Source organism: Pezoporus flaviventris, unplaced genomic scaffold, assembly GCF_033815535.1.
Source record: "Pezoporus flaviventris isolate CSIRO_AGI_PZ_B2104156 unplaced genomic scaffold, CSIRO_AGI_Pfla_v1 ptg000739l, whole genome shotgun sequence".
Classification (NCBI taxonomy): domain Eukaryota; kingdom Metazoa; phylum Chordata; class Aves; order Psittaciformes; family Psittacidae; genus Pezoporus; species Pezoporus flaviventris.
In genome coordinates, this window is record NW_026893284.1 from 29644 (window position 1) to 49869 (window position 20226).

General features: G+C 53.8%; 1 protein-coding gene and 1 pseudogene across 2 annotated transcripts; one reads left to right on the forward strand and one right to left on the reverse strand.

Moving 5' to 3' along the window:
- Positions 1–3589: 3589 nt before the first annotated feature.
- On the reverse strand, positions 3590–8356 carry LOC133264299 (sperm-associated antigen 4 protein-like). 2 transcript variants are annotated; one of them, XM_061444244.1, is made up of 7 exons: positions 8206–8356; positions 7310–7406; positions 6712–6796; positions 6059–6171; positions 5340–5507; positions 4868–4957; positions 3590–4075 (listed from the first exon to the last, which is right to left on the reverse strand). In XM_061444244.1, the coding sequence occupies exons 1-7, from the start codon at positions 8211–8213 to the stop codon at positions 3950–3952; spliced, it is 687 nt and encodes a 228-aa protein (XP_061300228.1). In that variant the 5' UTR covers positions 8214–8356; the 3' UTR covers positions 3590–3949. The 2 variants fall into 2 exon arrangements, with proteins under 2 accessions (XP_061300228.1, XP_061300229.1); XM_061444245.1 differs by lacking the exon at positions 4868–4957.
- A 5243-nt stretch (positions 8357–13599) lies between these two features.
- LOC133264297 (olfactory receptor 14A16-like) lies at positions 13600–14691 on the forward strand (annotated as a pseudogene).
- The last annotated feature ends 5535 nt before the right edge of the window (positions 14692–20226 follow it).

The window sequence follows — 20226 nt, forward strand, 5'->3', positions numbered from 1 at the left end:
AAGTGACAATTGCTGTTTTGGTTTGAGGTGCTTTGCAGTCTTTCAAAAAATACCCCCACACAACACTTTCTCCAGCAAAAGAGATAACTTTTTTTTTAATTCTAAAGGAGAAATCCAGATGTTCCAAATGGAAGGTACATGTCTTCTAGATATGATGCTGTGTGTAGCTTGTGGCACAGGTTCACAGACTGGACTTTTGAGCGTGAAGAAAACAGAAGCTACATCTTACTGATGCCCCCAAACTGACAAAACATGCTTTGCTGGAATTCCTCTGCTCAGCCAACGGCTCATAGAGAGCATGTATCTTCTCCAGTGGGAGGTCTTGTACCATGCTGTTAAAGGATGCTGCTATACACTTATTTAGGCTACCCAGAGGGATTAATTTATCAGTTTTTTCTTCTTCTTGTTGCTGTAGACCCTGTCTTTTGGTTATTTCTGAGCACTGTAGTAGAACCAGAGAGCTGGAGGATCTCCAGTTAGGTTTGTGTTTTCACCACCAGTCCCTAGGGTGAATAATTCAGCAGGGCTGTTGCTAAAGAGCAGCAGCTTCCATAACAAAAAGTAGAGGAAAACCAAAACCTCGTTCCAAAACATACTGCATGCAGCAGGCCTTGTCCTCAGCAGACTTCTCTTTAAAATCCAGAGAGGAGGTATGTCTTGCAGTTACCCTGGAAGTGGGTAATTTGGGAATTTCTGACATAAATAAAACTACAGTGAGCAGTTCTAGAAATGGCTTGATTTTTTTTACATGCTGGCAAGTCATTCGTATTCCTGCAAAGGTCAATATGCCTTCCCACAGAGCAACAGTGAGCCGTGTTTTAATATAAAGTAGCCTCTTCTTTTTCTAAAAGATGAATGAAGGAGACATTTGAACACTGACACTTTATACAGTCTCTTGTATTCAGTTTTGGAATACCTGCTCTCTCTTTTGGCCTCCGACATTCCCTCTGCATGGCTCCTCTACTACTTCCAATATGAGTCTAATAAAAAACACTCCCAAAGAGCTGGTCTCTTGCCTTCAGCTGCAGTGCGAGGGGGTGTGCATGGCTGAGGATGACTGTCTGTCTTCATTCCATGTCTGTGCCGCAGCCAAAACCCAGCAAGGTGAGGACGAAGGGAGAGGAGCAGCGTGAGCAAGGCAGAGAGCTCTGAGAGCATCATGTCACTTGAGTGGAGCTAAACACTGCCCTGTGAATGCAGCACAGCCCTTCTCTACATGCTCTCTCCCAGGCAGGGCTGTGTGTCCCGCAGGAACAGGGGTTTCGCCAAGGACACAGCCCATCTCAACACTCCCCTTTGCAGTGCACACAGGTGGCTTCTCTGAAGGGTGTAGCCAGAAGCGCAGATGCTCTGCATGACCTTTGCCATGGGTTAAATGCCACAGACAAGTCCCCCGGAACACCAACAGTTAAGGAGAGAGAATCGCAAATTACAGTCTGAAAGACTCCTAGAATCTTGGAAGTCGGGGACCTCTTTGAATAGGAACCTTGTGATGTTATGGGATGTGCTCTGGTGACGAAGCTTGTGCTCGCTGCTGGGGGGACCCACAGAGAAAAGGCTGAGTGGGAGGAGGGCTCAGGACTCGCCCTGCTCCCCTGGGACAAGCCCTGTCTCAACGGGTCTCCCAGAGCTGCCCTGGGACAGGACCTTCCCTCAACCCTCAGGTGTCACGCAGCAGGCAGGAGCACACAGACAGGGGCTGTCCCTGGCTTGGACAGGAAGAACTGGTGAGATGAAGCTCCACTCTTGGGCCCAGGACCTTGCTGCTCTCCCCGCAGACCCCAGCGCAGGGGGTCAGCCATGGGTGGGGGAGTGTCGTGGTTTAAACCCAGTCAGACAGCTTGTTCACTCACTTGCCCCCCCTTCTTGCTCTCCCCCTACTCCCGGAGGGACAGAGAGGAGAATCGAAAAGAATGCAACTCCCACGGCTTGAGATAAGAACAGTTTAGTAACTAAGGTATAACACAGATCACTGCTGCTACCACCAATAACAACGATAAAGGAAATAACAAGGGAAGAGAATACATCACCTCACCACCAGCCGACCGATAACTCACCCCGCAGGCCCGACCAAGCACTGACCCATACCTCCTCCCACCCTGCAGTCCCAGCCCTTCCGGCTAACTCCCAGTTACATCCTGGGCATGACGTGCTGTGGTATGGAATACCTCTTTGGTCAGTTTGGGTCAGGTGTCCTGTCTCTGCATCCTCCTGGCTTCCCCTCCTCCCTGGCAGAGCATGAGGCTCACAAAGTCCTTGGCCAAACCAAAACATCGCTATCAGCTCTGTTCCCAGGCCGAAAGTCAAAACACAGCACTGCACCAGCTACCAAGAAGGAGAAAAATGACTGCTACTGCTGAACCCAGGACAGGGAGTAAGGGGGAAAAGCCTGGCAGATGTGCCCCATGGAGGGGAGCCACTGAACATGGGCAACTGAACCTTGCCTGCTTCTTCCATGCTGAGCTGTAACCGATCTCCTCATACATGGCCTCAGGGAAGGGCTCCCAAGCTCTCCCAGAGCTTCTGGACAGTGGCAGAACTGTCCCAGAACAGGCAGAGTGGGGACAGGAACCCACTCTGCTCCACCAGCTTTGGTCCTTTGGGCATTGCCTTAGCAGAGGGAAGTGACAAAGTCCCACAGTGTGCAGCCGAGAACTGGGGAACCCTCTGGCCCAGTCAGCTGCTGCCATTGTGGACACAAAAGCTGTGCTGCCCAGGAGGGTCCCGTCATGCAGGGGCTGGCAGATGGACACATAGTGGTTGTAGGGCGTGATGGTGAGAAGATAAAACTCGTCTGTGTTTGAGGAGAGAAAGAAAAAGACCTGGGCAGCACATCCCAGGAAGAAGGTGGCCCTGGTGTTCCAGAGGGACCTGGCAATGGCTTTAGTGACAGCGGTGGACATGGAGCACAGGTCCAGCAGGGGGAGGTCGAGGAGGAAGAAGTCCATGGGGTGTGAAGGCACTGGTTGCAGGCTGTGGTGGTGATGAGGAGTTCGTTGCCCAGGAGTACAGTCAGGTAGATGCCGAGGAAGAGTCAGACATCCAAGAGCTGCAGCTCCCATGTGCCTGCAAATGGCAGGAGGAGGAAGTGGGTGACGGAGCTGCCACTGGACATTTGCTTGAGCCTGTTATGGGGGGCTTTCCAAAAGGGAAAGGACAGTGACAATTTAGGGGAGAATTCTCTGGGGGAAACCTGATGCATTTCTCACTGAGCACCCTGAAACTGCCTCTTCTCTGGTTTCAGGAAGACTTTTGGCAGGTCCCTTCCATGAGCTCTGGTTGGTGCAGGCTGAGGGTGTCCCTGGAAGGAGCGGGCTCTGCCGGGGCTCTGGCAGAGCCAGTCCTGCCCTCCAGCAGTAAGGAAAGAGGAACACGGCAGGAGCGCATATGGGGCTGTTGTGTCAAATGAAATTCACACGAGATATCAAAGAGCTTTTCAGAAGATCTCACCTGTCCATCAGCTTTGGTCTCAGCTGCCCTGCGCTGGCTCTTTCAGCAGGGAGATGACTTCACCCAGGCTGCTCCAACTCGCAGCCCCTGGGGTGCAGGGACCCTACTTGGAATGACAACCCGCGGTACCCCTGGCTGCACAGCTGGCTGCACACCCCTGAAACCACCCCCGGGAGAAGGCAGGCATCACACACACCCCTTTGATGGTGCACTGGGGAATCCAATGCTTCTCCAGCCCCGCTACTGGGAAATTAAAAGAGGAAGCTCACAAGCCCCTGGCAGCCCCAAGGAGCTGTCCCAAGGATTGTGGGTGACCCACATCCGCTGCCTGCAGGCTGCCCTGTAGCCCTGTCAGCGGGTGCTGCTACCCATCCCCCAATGGACCTTCCTGCACACCTTACTTTAGAGACAGATCCTCTACACCACTCTGATCTGACAAACCATTTATTCCTCCTCCCCCATTTCTCTTTTTTACTTGTGTTCTTTTTCTTGTCTGGTTTCAGCTGAGGTTTTCTTGTTCTTCCATCTTTCCATGAACCTGCACTCGATAAATGCAGGTGTAGGCCGTGTTTCCCCAGTTGCTCTTCACAATAAGTTTGATGTGCGCAAAGGCTCTGTGTGTGTTCTGTGAAGAGAGTGACAAGAAAACTGAGGTGTTAAGTGTGACGGTGCAATTGACGTTTCTCCCCCTGCCTGCCCTGCTCCTGCTCAGGAACAAGCTTCCAAAAGTGGGTAGGAGTGGCTGTAGGCATCTGAGGCTCACTGCTGGTACCAGGGCTCCTGCAGAGACTGGAGGCACGGGAAGGGAGAAGACACCCTCTGGAACCTGGCCTGCTGGGGACTGCGCCTCCCTTCCCTTTGCCCCCTTCCCTCTGCAGCTTGCTGTGTGCTGACAGAGAGGCTGGGGAGGTCCTCCTATGCGTGAGACAGTTGGTGTGAAAGTCCATTAAGCTCCCGCCATGCTCTCTGCCTGCCTTCCTCCTGGCAGGTGTGAGGGCACCAGGAGAAAAGGGACGTGTTGTGCTGGGAGGAAAGGACACTGTCCAGCCTGTCAGCAGGCCAAAGGGTGGAGCGACAATGCTGTCCGGCAGCTTTCCCCACCAGGTATCCCTATTTCTCCTGGCACAAAGATGTTGCTTTGGTGGAGAGGCCATGTGTGCAGCTGGCTCTGCTGAAGGCAGCAGCTGCAGCCAGGGGTCTCTCAGGACTTAAGCTCCCACAGGAGCAACCCTGCCCTTGCAAACCTGTTGCTGCTACCCCCACGGCATGCTACTCAGTCCTCCCAGCTCCACCAGGCCTCCTCGGCAGTGGTCTGGGCCCCTGCGCCAGGGGAGAGAGCATTCACGCTCTTCCTGCCACGGACTTGCAGGCACTGCTGGTTTTCTCTGGGCATCTTGCCTTCATGCACAGACTGTACCTTCAGAGGGAAGGTTTGAATAGCCTCTTTTGCCACGTTGTACACGAACATCCCAAGGAGAGTTTCCTCTTCTCTGTCTGCATTCAATCCCTCAAGGGAAAAGCACAAGGAGGAAGGAGAGAAGCTCAGACTTGTCCCGGCAAAGAGGATGTTTGTATGTGCTGGATCAGCATATACTGCATGGGCTGTTACCTACTGAGCCTCTCCTGGGGCTCTAGCAGTAGTTAAGCACTGTCTCCACCTTGTGTTTTATTCAAGAGCCCTGAGGTGCTCTCACCAGAATGAGTCTTGAGAGGGATGGAACCCCTAGAGCCCCTGAAGTATCCTGCAAGTGCACTGCAGGGCTTAGGAGAAAGCAGGACACAAATCTCCAAGGACTTGCTTGCACAAAGCTTGCACAAAGCAAGCAAGTTCCAGTCACGGCTTTGCCCCAGGGCCACGTGCCAGCCAGAAGCACCCAGCAGAGACTTACAAAGACAGCGATGTCTCGGGGGGCACTGGTGACGGTCCCAGATGGAGAGACCTCTTTGTAGGTGTGCTGCACACTGACAGCAGTCAGATGGACTCGTGCTGGCAACCTGATGACCACCTGGCCCTGGTGCCCTTGTAATGGCCAGCAGTTTCCTGGGGAAATATCCGGCTGCAATCAGAATGTGAGAGTTAATGAAACGTGAGCCCATGTTCAGTTCAACACAGCTGCTCATGTAGCCTGAAGCACAGGTGCTGGTGTGTCTGGGGGGTCTAGTCCATCTTGAAAATGAGGCTTGAAAATGAGACACAAGCAGCAGCCTCTCAGTATTATGAAAAGAGGAGAATACCTGTTACTAAGCCAACCTAGTCAGGCCCTTACAGACACAGCTCTCTGCCCAGTGGCTCTGCAGAGGACCCCCTGCCTCCCACCCCAGAAAGGAACTGCTAGGGCTGAGTATGGAAATGAGGTCACCAGGGAGAAAGTCGTTCACCCGGCTGTGACTGAGGACTGTGGGCAAGATGCTGCAGTTGAGCTCTGTTCCCCTCCTGAGGGGAGCCACTGCTTTCTATCGAGGCCAGCCCTGAGTCCAAGCTTTGGCTTCAGGCAACAGATCAGCACTGTGGGCTTGAGCATTACCACTGGACTGAGAGGACAATGCCCAAGGTCAGTCCCCAGCTTCTCAGGAAGGAAACATGCACTGGTGGTTTCTGCTACAATACCTCCAAAATCGTATCAGGAGGGTTGGGAGTGTGGAAGAACCATAAAACCCTGCAGCCCCAATTCTCTTTGCAGTCATAGGTCTTTGAAGTTCTCTGCATGTCAATGGTGGCACCTGTAAGGAAGGGAGAGCAGGTGACTGCACGAGGCCACCGAGTAGGAGGACCCTGTGCTCAGACGCCCTTTCTGATGCTGCTGGACAGCTCCACGTCTGTCAGTCCTCTCCTCATCTCCATGCTGGTAGGGGTGCCTAGCTGCGCAGGATGACAGCACCCATATGCCTGGTGTCTGCTCCTCTCAGCGCCACAAGTAGAAGGCCTGAGGGTGCTGGTGAATGAGGGCAGACCAAAGCTGAGGGCTTGCTGTGTGGGCAATAAAGGATGACCCATCCGTTCTCTTTCCAAATGCATTGATGAGGAAGAGAGCCCCTCCGTCAGCCCTGGAATGTGGGGGGGGCAGTGCCAGAGGCACCAGCGCAGAAGCGGGACCAGGAGGGAATCCAAGAGAGCCACTGCCACAGACATGCTCTCGGACCTCATGAAGCTCCCCTGCTTTCAGCTCCCCTGCTTAGGAGAGCAGCACCTGGAGGACATCCTCCTTTGGGGAGTGCTACAGACAAGTGCATGGCAAGGAGAATGGGCTGCTGTGTCCATACCAGAACTTTTCAGGGCCCAGTCAGATCTTCTGATGTAGACTTCCGAAGCCAACTCCAGGGCTGCCTGGTTCACCTCCTGCCTCTCCTGGGAAACACACAAACAAGCACAGAAAATGAGCACGTCAGCAGTCAGTTCAGCATGGCTACCAGCACCCAGAAAGGCAGAGGGTCAGTGTCAGAAACACAAGGCAAGCCTTGTCCAGTAAGCTGAGAGACTGCAGCTGACGTGAGCCACAAGCACAGTATATGTGGCCACGACCATGGGGTCCTCACTCCCTTGTTCCCACCTTCCATGCTCAGGCCATGTCCACAAAGGCTGGCCATGGGAGTGGGCCTGGGTCTCCCTGCTGCTCAGGGCCCAGCCAGAGCAGCCAAAGGTGCCCGTGCCAAGGGAAGAATGCTGGAAGATTCCTACTGCCTGAAGCACCAGTTAACCTGGGCCCAGAGAAGGGCCTGGGCAGTGCCAAAGCTCACCCAGCAATACCCTGGCACAAGCTGGCTTGCTGCGCTCAGCAGGCTGAGCCCACTACTAATCCCAGGTAGTGCTTCCTCAGGGCTTCTGCCCAGCCAAGCCTTCTTCTCCAAAATGCAGGGTTACCTTCTTCAAACGGCTTATCTCCACCTTCAGCTGAGCCACCTCCTCCAGCAGAAGCTGCAACTTTTGGGTCTGCTCTGTCAACAAGGTGTGCAAATTCCTGCAGGAACAGGAAAGCAGATGTTGTCAGAGAGCAGCCCATTCCCTCTGCAAGGAGCAGAGACACAGGGCTTTCTGGTTTGTGAATGCTTCCCTTGCTCCCCACGCTGAAAGAAAGGCAATGGCCAGAGGGAAGTACAGGAGCCGTGGCTGTTAGAAAAATGGGTGCAGGTAGCACGAGGTTGTCCTGGGTTCAGCCGTAGCAGGAATTTTTCTCCTTCTCAGTAGCTGGTGCAGCACTGTGGTTTTGACTTTCAGCCTGGGAACAGCGCTGATAACACCGCTGGTTTTAGTTGGTGCTCAGTAATGTTTACTCTGACCAAGGACATTCTGAGTCTCATGCTTTGCCAGGGAGGAGGGGAAGCCGGGAGGAAGCAGAGAGAGGACGCTGCACCCAAACTAGCCAAAGAGGTATTCCATACCACAGCACGTCATGCCCAGTATATAAACGGGGCAGTTACCCGGAAGGGCTAGATCACGGCTCTGGTCGGGCTGGGAACCATTAGCCGGTGGGGAGCGGTTGTATTCTCTTCCCTTGTTATTCCCTTTATCATTATTATTACTGGTGGTAGCAGCAGTGGTTTGTGCTACACCTTAGTTACTGGAGCGTTCTTGTCTCAACCCGCGGGAGTTACATTCTCTTGATTCTCCTCCCCATTCCTCGGGGAGCAGGGGGACAGAGAAGAGGGGGAGTGAGCGAGCGGCTGTGTGGTTCTGAGTTACGGGCTGGGCTTAAACCATGACAGGTTGGCTGATGCTGTTTGCATAGGTCCAATTCCAGCTCAGGAAACATCTCTTACCTCAGCATCTTTGTTTCTGCTGCGGCTGCCCGTGTCAGAGCCTGAAAGGGAAAAACTCTCTGTTAGAGTATCCACCACCAGAGCTGCTGGGGCTTCCCAGGAGAGGCTTCCCTAGGAAGCCCCGGCAAAAGCCACTGCTTCTTTGGCTCACTCTGTGGGGACACAGAAAAGCCCACGATTTAGCCAGCCACTGTCAGCAATGCTCCCTTGCAGGAGCTGCCTGTCCCAGAGGGTCCACCAACCTCTCTCTGTGCCTTTGCCTGCATTGTCCACGCTGGCAGTGAGGTCCCACAGTAAACACCAGCTGCAATTCACATCACCAAGAGACAGTCACTTGACCTGGGTTGCTAGTGGTCCCTGAAGCACCATGGTCTCCTCCTGGTTGCCTTGTGGATGGGGCAGCAGCTAAGCTGAGGAGGTGGGGAACACAGGGTGCAGAGACAGGACGTGCCTCTGACTGGAAACCATCACCACAGGCTTCAGGGCATTGTGTAGCCATGAGCTTCAGGTGTGCTCGGTGACCCAGAGCTCTTTCCCATTTCCCCTTACTGCTCCTGTGAGCCCTGAGACCAGGCTACATCAGCCAGGAGAGGTATCAGGAGGGGCATCAGTCACCCTGCACAGCCCCTCTGGGTATCCCCCAGTTCAGGCTTGGAAATACATGCTCCCTTCTCTCGCAGGCTTGCAGACTAAGCAAGCCCTTTGGTCCTGTGGCCAGTGCAGCAGCATGGCTGGGAGGCTACCAGTCTTACTGCTAGCTGAAAAGCAAGTCCTTGTCAAGGATGCACACCAGAAGCACTTGGACAATGCGAGTTTCCACACATATGGGCCAAAAAGAAAAGCTGGCACCCAGCACAACCAGGCTGTTACTCTCAAATGGTTGCTCACACAGACTCACCAAGAACCACTGGAAGCAAGAAGACAATGAATCTCAAGAACCTCTTCTTGTGCACGGCCATCTTTTGCCTGAAAAAGGAGGGTGTCCTATGTCTGTCAATGAGCCAGGTTTCGAGCAAACCAGCTGGATTACCACTTCCAGGCACGAAAGCCACTGTTTTGGAAGCCTGCTGCTGACAGACAGCTGCCAGGGAAGAGCCCAGGAGGGGCACTTTCTGTCCACACCTTTCAAAACTGCCAGCAGCTCTTCCCCCAAAGAAGAACTCCAGGACTCACTACTCCCCGAAAGTAAAGAGGTTGAGCAAATCAGGACTTCCGCCTCCGCACCCCTGCGTCTGGCTACACAGCAGGTTGTCCTACCATGACCAAAGTCTGGGCCTCTGGTGAATGTGTGGCAGGGAGACTGCCCAGTGGCTTTACTCTTGGCTCTCCCTGAGAACGGCCACAACATGAGCAGTGCTTGTGAGAGTGGGGAGCTGGCTGAGGAACACCCCTTGCTCTCCCCTTTGCTTGCACTGGCCCTCAGACATCTCCTTTCTCCCCGTGTCCAACACAGAAACACGGAGTACATACATACTCCTTTCCCCATCTCTGCTTGACAGCAAAGATGCAGCCTGCAGCGGAGGAACAGGAAGAAGCTGGCGGCGGCAGCAGCAGTCCCCATTGCTCGAAGCACAGCCGGCAGCACAGCCCAATTCTCACCCGCTCCCTCCCTGCACCCTGACCCCTGCAGCATGAGGCTACCGCCTCCCCAAAAGCCCAACAGCAGAAACAGGTAGTACGTACACAGTGAAGATGCACACGATCAGCAGGTATCTCCACAGGGATGCAAGGGTACCTGCCGCATGGCAAACAAGGCTGAAGACCGTCCCTGGGCAAAGAAACCAGGGAAAAGTTAGGCCTCTGTCTTGAGGTCTCTTCTCCAGGATGCTCAGCCAAGAGCGTTTTGGCTCCCTGCAGGGAGGCAAGCACCGAGGCCTAGGCACCACCTCTCTGGGGTGAAGAGCAGAGCAGCCTGCATTTCTCCAGCCACTTGTGACATTTTGCCAGACTTCTGGCACAGTGCAGCGCTCGGAGTTCACCCCAAGGACTTTGCAGCAAGAGCCAGTGCTGAGCTTACTTGCAAGTGCAGTGGCCTTGTCATGACGCTTTGGTGGCCCTGGAGAGGATGAGCTGGGAGTGGACTGAGGAAGGCGTTTCACCAGCTCCACCTCTGTGAAAAGGCTCCTGTGGGAGGAAAACAAAAAAGATGCCGATTGCTCTCAGTGCTTGCTGGGAGAGCAAGCCATGCTTTCAGCCACGGCCCACCAGAAAGGGGGTGGGCAATGCACAGGGCTCTTGCGCAGAAGCGTCTGTCAGCTTCCCCATGCTGATCCGTGACCTGCTGGCTGTATTAGGCCGTGTCCCAGCTACCGTCCTAAGCTGATGCCCCATGCATGAGCAGCCAACTTCGTACCTACTCGCCTGGCTGTGGCTCCGCCCTGCAGCATCTCGTGCTGACCGTTGGTCAGCTGTGGTCTCAAAGGAGACATTTAAGGTCTCTTGGTCTCTTTTCCACGGTGCCTTTCTCCTTGCCATCTCTGGGCAAAGGCAGCCTCCCTGCTCAGTTCTTCCTCCTAAGCCTCAGCAGTCTGGGCTCCTCAGGCAAAACCAGTTCCAGCAGCAGCTCCACGCCGCCCTTCCACGGGAGTGTCCCTGCCCCGGGCAACAGTCACGTGCAGCTGTGGGCTCTTTCCCTGCCCCACAACGCTGTATGGGTGCCCAGTTCTGCGTCAAGATTGGCGGCTCTGATGTCACAGTGGGGCTGAGCAGGGCTCCCTCTGGGCTCCCCTGGGGCAACATGGGGACTGGACCAGACTGGGGCCTGCAGGGTATGGGAAATGGGGTGGGCTGGAGCTGGGCACCGTGACCACCCCAGCACTTCCTGGCCCTAGGCAAATAAAGCTTATCAGCTACACACAGACAGGAGGGATGACAAGAACAAACATCTCTCCTGTTGCCATGGGAACTCTGTTGTCCCTGCAATTAGCTCCAAGTGGCTGCCTGAGGACAAGCATCTGCTTCACGGTGTCCCTCCGGGTGGCCACATCCTGCTCGGGGACAGAGCTGGCCTGGCCAAGGATGAGGGCATTGAAGGGACATCCCTTGGGGACAAGGGCCTTGGGTGACCAGTGTCCGAGTGCCACCCAGGGAGCCAGAGCCTTGCTGGGGACAGAGTCATTGGGACCCACCATCTGGAGGCAGCTCTGCAGAGTGGGACTCCAGTGACCTGGGTGGGTATGGTGGCCCCAGGCAGTGGCAGGCTGGTGGTCAGGGCAGGGGATATTCTGCTCCGTTCTCTGCACTGGGGAGGCCATGGCTGTGGACTGCCCAAGACTGGGGACTACAGTGCATGGGAAATGGGGTGGGCTGGAGCTGGGCCTTCTGACCACCCCAGCACTCCTTCAAGCCGAACCCTCATCTCCCTGTGCCCAGCATTCACCAGTGCTCCCCATCGCCTCCTGTGACTGAAGATCCCAGTCACCCGGCAGTATCCCCACCTGCCAGTGCACCGCAGCTGTCCTCCCACCTCCCAGTGTTCCCTAATCCCGGGATCCTTCATGCCCCAGGAAGAGGGGTCATTCCCAGCCCCCTGGTTACCCAAGGGATGGAGAGGGGGCAGGGAGAGTCCTGCTCAGAGACCCCTGGTCTGAGGCTAGCAACATTCCTGGGGGAGTCCTGGGGGAAAACACAGTCCTGGGAGGCAGGCGGGGCTGGGAGATGGTAGTGCTGGGAGGTGAGGGGCACTGGGAGATAGGGGGATCTGGCTTTGGGGGCTGTTGGAAGGTGCTTTTGTGTTGGAGCAGTGGGCAGACACCATAGGACGCCTGGCTGGAGCGTCCCTCTGTCCTGGTTTAAACCCAGCTGGTAACTCAGCACCAGGCAGCCGCTCGCCCATCCCCTGGTGGGACGGTGGTGGGAATCGGAAGAATAGAAAACCTGTACGTGGAGATAAGAACAGTTTAATAATTGAAAGCAAGTAAAATACAGTGATAATATAAATAATACCAACAATAACAGAAATGATAATAATACTAGGAAGCAACAGAAAAAAAAAGAAATGAAAATCCAGAAAACACAAGTGTTGCCCAATACAATTGCTCAGCACCCGCTGACCAATACCCAGCCTGATCCAGCATCAAACGGTCCTTTCTGTCCAACTCCCCCAGTTTCTATACGGGTCATAACATGCTGTGGTCTGGAATACCTCTGTGGCTAGTTCAGGTCAGGTTCCTCCTGGCTTCTTGTGCCCCTCCTCACTGGCAGAGCATGAGAGACTGAAAAGTCCTTGATCAGGGTAAGTGCTACCCAGCAACAACTAAACCACTGGTGTGTTACCAGCATTGTTCTCAGACTAAAGCCAAAAGAGAGCACTGCACCAGCTACAGGGAAGAGAATGAACTCAGCCAAAACCAGGACTACTACCTGGGTAAGGTAAGGCAGTCTGCCCGCCCCTCCTCCTCTGCTTTGCAGCTACCAGCCCTTGAGCATCCCCACCTTCTGTTGGGGCTTCTGAGAACACACGACCACCTTAGCAGAGTGACCAGCCACAGCATAGCAGGCCTGCTCCCCTGCCTTGGCCCAGAGGGAGGCCAAGGAACACATCTTTGCCTTTCACTAGCTCAGCTATTCAATGCTGATGCGCGCTCACACATCACAAGCTGTTCAAAGGGCATAAGCAGACGGTGGATCAGACACTTCTCACACACTGGGGATCAGCTGTCAAAGCAGGGACATCCAGCAATGTCTGGCTGGAGCTAGGAGGGCTCTGGACTTGGAACCAGTTCCAGTGCCAGCTCAGTTCCAGCCATGAGCTTGCCCTGCCACATGGACAGGGCATGTCAGTCCAGTCTGTATCAGAGACTAGATCTTTCCTTTGGGAGGCCTTCTAAAAGCCCTTGAGGGATGTATTTTATCTGCCCCTTGGCTTTGTCTCTCTTGCCTTTACCTTCCTCACCAAAGAGGGGAGAAATGCCAGTCAGTAACAGCAGCAGACCATTAGCAATGTCCTGGTAACACGGGAGTTTTCCATCAAGCATGCCGCTGTGACAGGGGGACTTTAGCTAAAGGTGCCCAGGCATGCACACAGCAACACACAGCAAAAGGCAAATGCACATTCAGCAACTCGTTCTGCCAGGCAAACATTGTTCTTTATCTTCGACCTAAGTTAGTCTAAAAGTACTTTAACCCTGTGTTAAAGTGCTTTGTGGGTGATGCTGCTCCAATTTCCAGTCCCTCTGAGCACTTCTTCAGAGCATCCTTCTGAAAGACACTGAGGCAGCATTTACCTGCTAGGGAAGGATCCTGAGCATTGATGTTTTTTTACTCTTGGTGAGTAGGTTGGGCAGTGGGAGCAGAGTCGTGTGTAAATTGAACTTCTGTATCGGACATCCCTCCTGTCCTAACCTGTCACTGCCTTTTTCTCCGATGACAGCGCCCCATGCCCAGAGGCAGTAAATGTCCAACAGCAGCTCCATCACCCAGCTCCTCCTCCTGCCATTCTCAGACAAGCGGGAGCTGCAGCTCCGGAACTTCTGGCTCTTCCGGGGCATACTCCTGGCTGCGCTCCTGCGCAACGGCCTCAGCAGCAGCAGCACAGCCTGCGACCAGCACCTCCACACCCCCATGTACTTCTTCCTCCTCAGCCCCTCCCTCCTGGACCTGGGCTCCACCTCTACCATTGTCCCTAAATCCATGGCCAATTCCCTCCAGAACACCGGGGCCATCTTCTACCTGGGATGTGCTGCACAGGTTCTTCTGTTTGTCTTTTTTATTTCAGCAGAATTTTCTCTTCTCAATGTCATGTCCTATGGCCACTACGTGGCCATTTGCAAATCCCTGCACTACAGGACCCTTCAGGGCAGCAGAGCTTGTGTCCACATAGCAGCAGCTGCATGAGGCAGTGGGTTTCTCTGTGCAGGGCTGCAAACAGCTAATACATTTTCTTTACCTTTCTGCCAAGGCAATGCTGTGGAGCAGTGCTTCTGTGAATTTTCCCAGATCCTCAAGCTCTCCTGCTCAGAATCATATCTCAGAAAAGCTGGGCTTCTTGTGGTTGGTACCTCTATAACATGTGGGTGTTTTGTTTTCGCTGTGGGGTACTATGTGCAGACCTTCAGGGCCGTGCTGAGGATCCCCTCTGAGCAGGGATGCCACAAAGCCTTTTCCATGCGCCTCCCTCAGCTGGCCGTGGTCTCCCTCTTTGTCAGCACTGGCACATTTGCCTACCTGAAGCACCCCTCCAGCTCCTCCCCATCCCTAGATCTGGTGGTGTCGTGCTGTACTCGGTGGTGCCTCCAACAGTGAACCCCCTCCTCTTCAGCCTGAGGAACTAGGAGCTCAAGGATGTTCTGGGGATGCTGATGACTGGATGTGTTTCAGCAGCCATACACTGCCTGCTTTCCTCTGCAAAGGGCTCCAAGTGTAGGTCATGACAGGCCATGTCTGTCTTTCCTCCTTTACATTTGTTTTCCTTTTTCCACTTGTGATGTTGTCCTCTAAGACATGTCAATTTTCATCCCCTGCTACTTCAGTATCTGCCCATCTTGTGTGACCTGCAGACTTTGTGTCAGTGGGGGCTCTCACTGTACTTAAGGGAAATAAATGATTCTGCAGCAACTTCTTCTCTGTGTGTTGTGGTTTAAGCCCAGTTGGTAACTCAGACCCATGCAGCTGCTAGCTCATTCCCCCCCCCCCCCCCCCCCCCCCCCCCCAGTTCTTCCCTTTTCCCCACTCCTGGAGCGATGGGGAGAACTGAAAAAATGTAAATCCCATCAGTTGAGGTAAGAACATTCCAATAACTAAAGTATAATATAACACTGCTACTACTACCACTAATAATAATAATGATAAGGGAAATAACAAGGGGAGATAATACAGAACTAAAAGGGGATAAGGAAAAAACCCAACAATAAACACAAGTGATGCACAATACAATTGCTCATCACCCACCCACTGACACCCAGCCTAGCTTAATTTCCTCCAAGGCAGCTATACCAAAAGCCCACCGGTACCCTTCTGGGTCTTTGAAGTACCATCTCCTCAGACAGTCTATGCCAAGGACGCATGGAGCCTCTGAACCCGTCACAATAGGGTGCTTTTGCCACTCCTTCACAATTAGGCTGATTTCAGCCTCCAGTACAGTCAACTCTTGGGATCCTCCTGTCACTCCAGAGATACAAATGGGTTCCTCCCCTCAACAGTTTGGTGGCGTCAGGGTGCACTGTGCACTGGTATTTACCAAAGCCTTATACTTCTGTGGGACTGATGTGCCAGGCCATCTGATCCACACAGTCCAGCAAACCCGATTTTCCCGCTCCTCTACATGGCTGGAGGCAGGGCCCCTCCAATGATCATAAGATTGTCCACTTATGTCTTCTTGTCCTGGGTTCAGCAGACTAGAAAGGGATTAGTATTCCTTATCACAGGAGTTGGAGTAAAATCAGCTCTTCCACTCCATCTGGGAAGCTGCTCACCAAGGACTGGAGCAGCAACTTTCTTGGGAGGATCATCCTTGACCATTGGTCTCCACACACCCGTTCCTCCTTCTAGGCCTTCTGTATAGTTCCCCGAGTTTATGTAGTGGGCATGACGTGCTGTGGGATGGAACACCACAATACCACAACAGAATACCACGATACCGTAGTTTGGGTCATGTCTCCTGTCTCTGCTTCCTCCTAGCTTCCCGTGCCCCTCCTCACTGGCAGAGCATGAGACTGAGAAAGTCCTTGATCGGAGTAAACATTACTTAGCAAGAACTAAAAGCATCACTGTGTTATCATCAGCACTGCTCCCAGACTAAATTCGAAAACACAGCACTGCACCGTCAGTGCAGAAAAATGACTGCTGCTGCTGCTGAACCCGGGACGCACTGAAATACAGGCGCTGATGCACCTGGGATTCTGCGGCGTGCGCACCCCACCCCCACACACCGCCCCCCGCGGCACACACACATGCACAAAGCCAGGGCAGATTGCCATGTTGGTGGCGCCCTTGCGGACCTCCCCGTGTGTAGGTGATGCCCAGCACCGTCTTTCTGTCGTAGCTCTTCAGCTGTGGGAGCAGGGGCTGGACATTCACGCTCTGTGAGCCACGCGGCAGGACAGCCGAGAGCTCTCTGGTATCAAGTTTCATTTAGTCAGCCTAGTTTTGGTTGACACTGAAATATAGTAGCGTTTGCATCTGGCATTCTGCAGACGCCGCCACACCCACCCCCCGCAAGCACCCCCCGCGGCATGCGCACACACGCACACACGGACACACGCGCACGCACACGCGCACACGCACACGCGCACACACACACACACACACACATACACACACACACAGAGCCCTGTGTATACACCCCCCTCCCTGCTGCCGCTCCGGACCCGCCGGCCGCTGGGGGCAGCCCCAGTCCCCGGAGAGCAGCACCGCCCCGGAGCAGCTGGGCGGTGGGGCGGGGGTCCGCGGCCTCATGCTCTGCGCCTGCGCGCTCGCTCCCCGAGCCCAGCAAGCGAGTCTCCCGCCACCCGCGAGGAAAGGGGGGTTGCTCTTGCCGGGGGACGAGTCCCGCGCTCAGTGCTGGCGGCTGCACGCAGGCAGGAGCTTGGCGCACACAGCCGTGGGCTGGGGATGGGGGCTGTTTGTACGCCGTATCTTTTTCTTTTTTGAGAAGGTTTCTTCTTTTTTGTCGGAGAAAGTGTAAGCCATGGTCCAGGACAGCCAAAAGTGCTCACCAAAGTAGAACGCACATGCAGTTTCAAGTGCCAAAACACGGGCGGATTACCGTGTTGGTGGCACTGCTGTGGAGCTCACGTTGTGTGCGCGCGATGGCTAGCAATAGCTTCCTGTCCTGGCATCTCGGCTGTTTGAGCGGAGGCTGGAAGTCTGCACTCTGTGGGTCGTGCCCCAGGACAGCTGGAAGTGCTCACCAGGAAAGCAGAATGCACGTGCAGTTTTATGTGCCAAAGCGAGAGCGCCTTGCTGTGTCGGTGGAACCGTTAGGAAGCTCATTGTACTTTTCACCTTTGGCACAGTTGGATGCCCCAGTAATCACAAAACTAGCTGAAACCAGCCGTATCTGTAATTCTTCGTATAGCTGGCAAAGATTCAGAACAGTGTGACCTTCGTGCAAAATTTATTGCAAGCAAAACAGGATGGGCAGACAAGGAGTATCCAAAACCAGCAGATGTTTGGGAGGCACTGTCTCTAACTGATAAGTAGAAGGGTGGTGTGAAATAATTCCCTCATGTTTAGTGGGGCCACTAAATCCTGTTATCTCACCACAGACTTACAACACAAACATTGTTCTTTATCTTCTACCTAAGTTAAGCTAAAAGTACACATTTCTATCATATCATAATACACATTATCTATCTTACATGACCCTGGTTCTAACATCTTCCTTTTCCCTTTTATCTTCACTACAATATTTTAACCTTCCAGTCATAAAACAAAGGCAAATAGCCTGCACACAGTGTCAGTTTGGATAAATATTTCAAACAGCACGGGTGGAGTCCTAGCTCTGCAGATGCTTGTTATACCAACAGACGATTGGATCTTTTCCCCTTTCTCTCCTACAGCGTTATCCCATGGAGAGTCAGTTTTATGATCACATCTCTGTGCTGTCCAAGATTTGCTATATCAGTTTCTTACAGGAAGCAAAGCTAACACGAAATTGCCATCTCTGTGTCTGCTTGAGCCCTTGTCAGATTTTCTGTTTCCCCATCCCTCAAGAATTAAAGCTGTTTTATGAATAAAAAAGAGACATACGCAACCAACTGCTGCCTACACGGAAACTAGAAAACTGTGCCCTTAGATGATCTGAAAGCCCATGAGCCTGTCAGCACATAACAAATAACGGATTAGTTTTCAAGAGCTCTAACCAAATGAATGGCAACCAGGAAAAACAGGCTTGGGAAGGTTGATGGATGAACTGTAGAGGGGTTTGGATATGAAGAGTGTTAGCAACATAGCAAGGAGGATTGGCAGACACAAGAGCGCTGGTGGAAAATTGTAGGAGCTGTAGGGAGAAGATTCTGGTAGCGGGGAGAGTATCCCGAGGATGAATTGGAGTGATTCCAGTAAAAACTACAAGCTGCTGCTTGGAAGTTTCTATTCAGGTACCGCAGGGAGGTACTAGATGCTCTCACCACATTTCATGACACTAGGAAACCCTACAAAGCTGAGCAATCGTATTGGGCAACACTTGTGTTTTCTGGATTTTCATTTCTTTTTTTCTGTTGCTTCCTAGTATTATTATAATTTCTGTTATTGTTGGTATTATTTATATTATCACTGTATTTTACTTGCTTTCAATTATTAAACTGTTCTTACCTCCACGTACAGGTTTTCTATTCTTCCGATTCCCGTCACCGTCCCACCAGGGGATGGGCGAGCGGCTGCCTGGTGCTGAGTTACCAGCTGGGTTTAAACCAGGACAGAGGGACGCTCCAGTTTGCCCTCCTCTGCCCTTACCTGGGGCACACGGTGTGTGGGAAGGGAATCTCCTTTACACAGACACCACAGGAGCCCACACTCCCTCAGCCACTCTGCTCACTGTGGTGATGCAGCCAGAGAGGATCCAGGCATGCGGCCGCTGGCAGAGGAGAGGGCCACAGACACAGGCACACAGAGCGCAGCTTTGCTGAACGGGTTTATTGATCATGAGAGGGAAATGGCCCAGGGCTCCCCAGGGCTCAGGGGGGGGTCCTCCAGGGATGACCACCTCCTCATGCCGCTGGAGGGGGACACGATAAGGATGTCACCACCACTTCCGGTCCTGAAAAACAGATCCCAAAATGAAACAGTCGCCCATGGTGTCTGCTGGCACATGAGAGGGGCCTTGTCCCCAGTGTCTCTCAGAGAGACCTGGGGAAGGAGAAGGGAATTGGGAGACCCCAGTAAGCCTAGGATAGGGCTTGGCTCTTGTGAGATCCATAGGGCACCCAGAATCCCTTACAACAGGATGCCTTGAAACCTCCCGGAGCCCTGCCCAGCCCTCACGGTGATCCTGGGGGTCTGCATGGCACCAGAGCCCTTGCCTGTCCGGCACGGTGATCCTCTGGGTCTGCTGAGCCCCGCTGAGTGCAAGGAAAGGCAGCTCTGTCCAGCTTGCCCTGGCACATGGATCATGGACAGTCCCCTCTGTTTCCGTCTTCCATACCCAAGCTCTGGCCACCCCTGAGGGCTCAGGGATTTCCTGGGTCTCAGAATCCCTTGTGGGGCTGGAAATGCCCTGATGCTGCTCACCTAGACACGAAGACCTACAGCCAGGCGTTTTTGGCGGAGAAGCACCTCGAAAGGAACCTGGGGAGAAAGGGAGGGTTAGGGACACCCTTGGGTGCACTGGGGTGTACTGGCAGGCAGGGAAGGCAGTGAGCAATGGGGTCCTTGGAGAAGGTGCTTTCAGGGAGAAATTGGGTATGTGAATTTGTACGGTGGCACAGAGAAAAGCAGTGGGGATCCTGGGGAAGGGGCCCACCTGGGTGCATGGCCGTGTATTGGGGCATCCTGGGGTGCTCTGGGTTGTAATGGGATGGATGGGAGTGCAAGGGGGACCCAGGGGAAGGGGGCCTCCCTGGAAAAACACTGGGGTGTGGGCTGCTCTCGAGGGTTGTAGTGGGATGCACTGGGCTGCGCAGGGGCACACTGGGATGTCCTGGAGTGTTGTGGCCGTGAGGGGAGCATCTGGGGACAGCAGAACTCATGGTACCTACCTCAGGCTTCTTCCTTTCCTCTATTTTGAGTTCCCCCTGTAGAGAGACCACAAAAGCTCACTGGTCACTGGCATGTCCCAGTACCAGCAAGGGACCAGCAAGGGATGGGAGGCGCAAACTGCCATCCAGTTCCCCAGACTGGTTGCCCTCTGAGTCCACCCCAGTACTTACATTCAAGCTATCATCTCCACTTTCTTCTAAGACTGCCTGGGAAAGAGAGCAAAGAGCTTGTCCGGATTGGACCTTGGTGGGGCTTTGTGTGGGGTACAGGGGTCCCCAGCCTCCCCAGGCCCATGGCTTCCCTCTGGTCTGAGCAGGAAGATCCCTTCTGCTCCCCCCACCCCATTGCTCCAAGTTGCACCTGGGGTACCGGTTCATGCAGTGA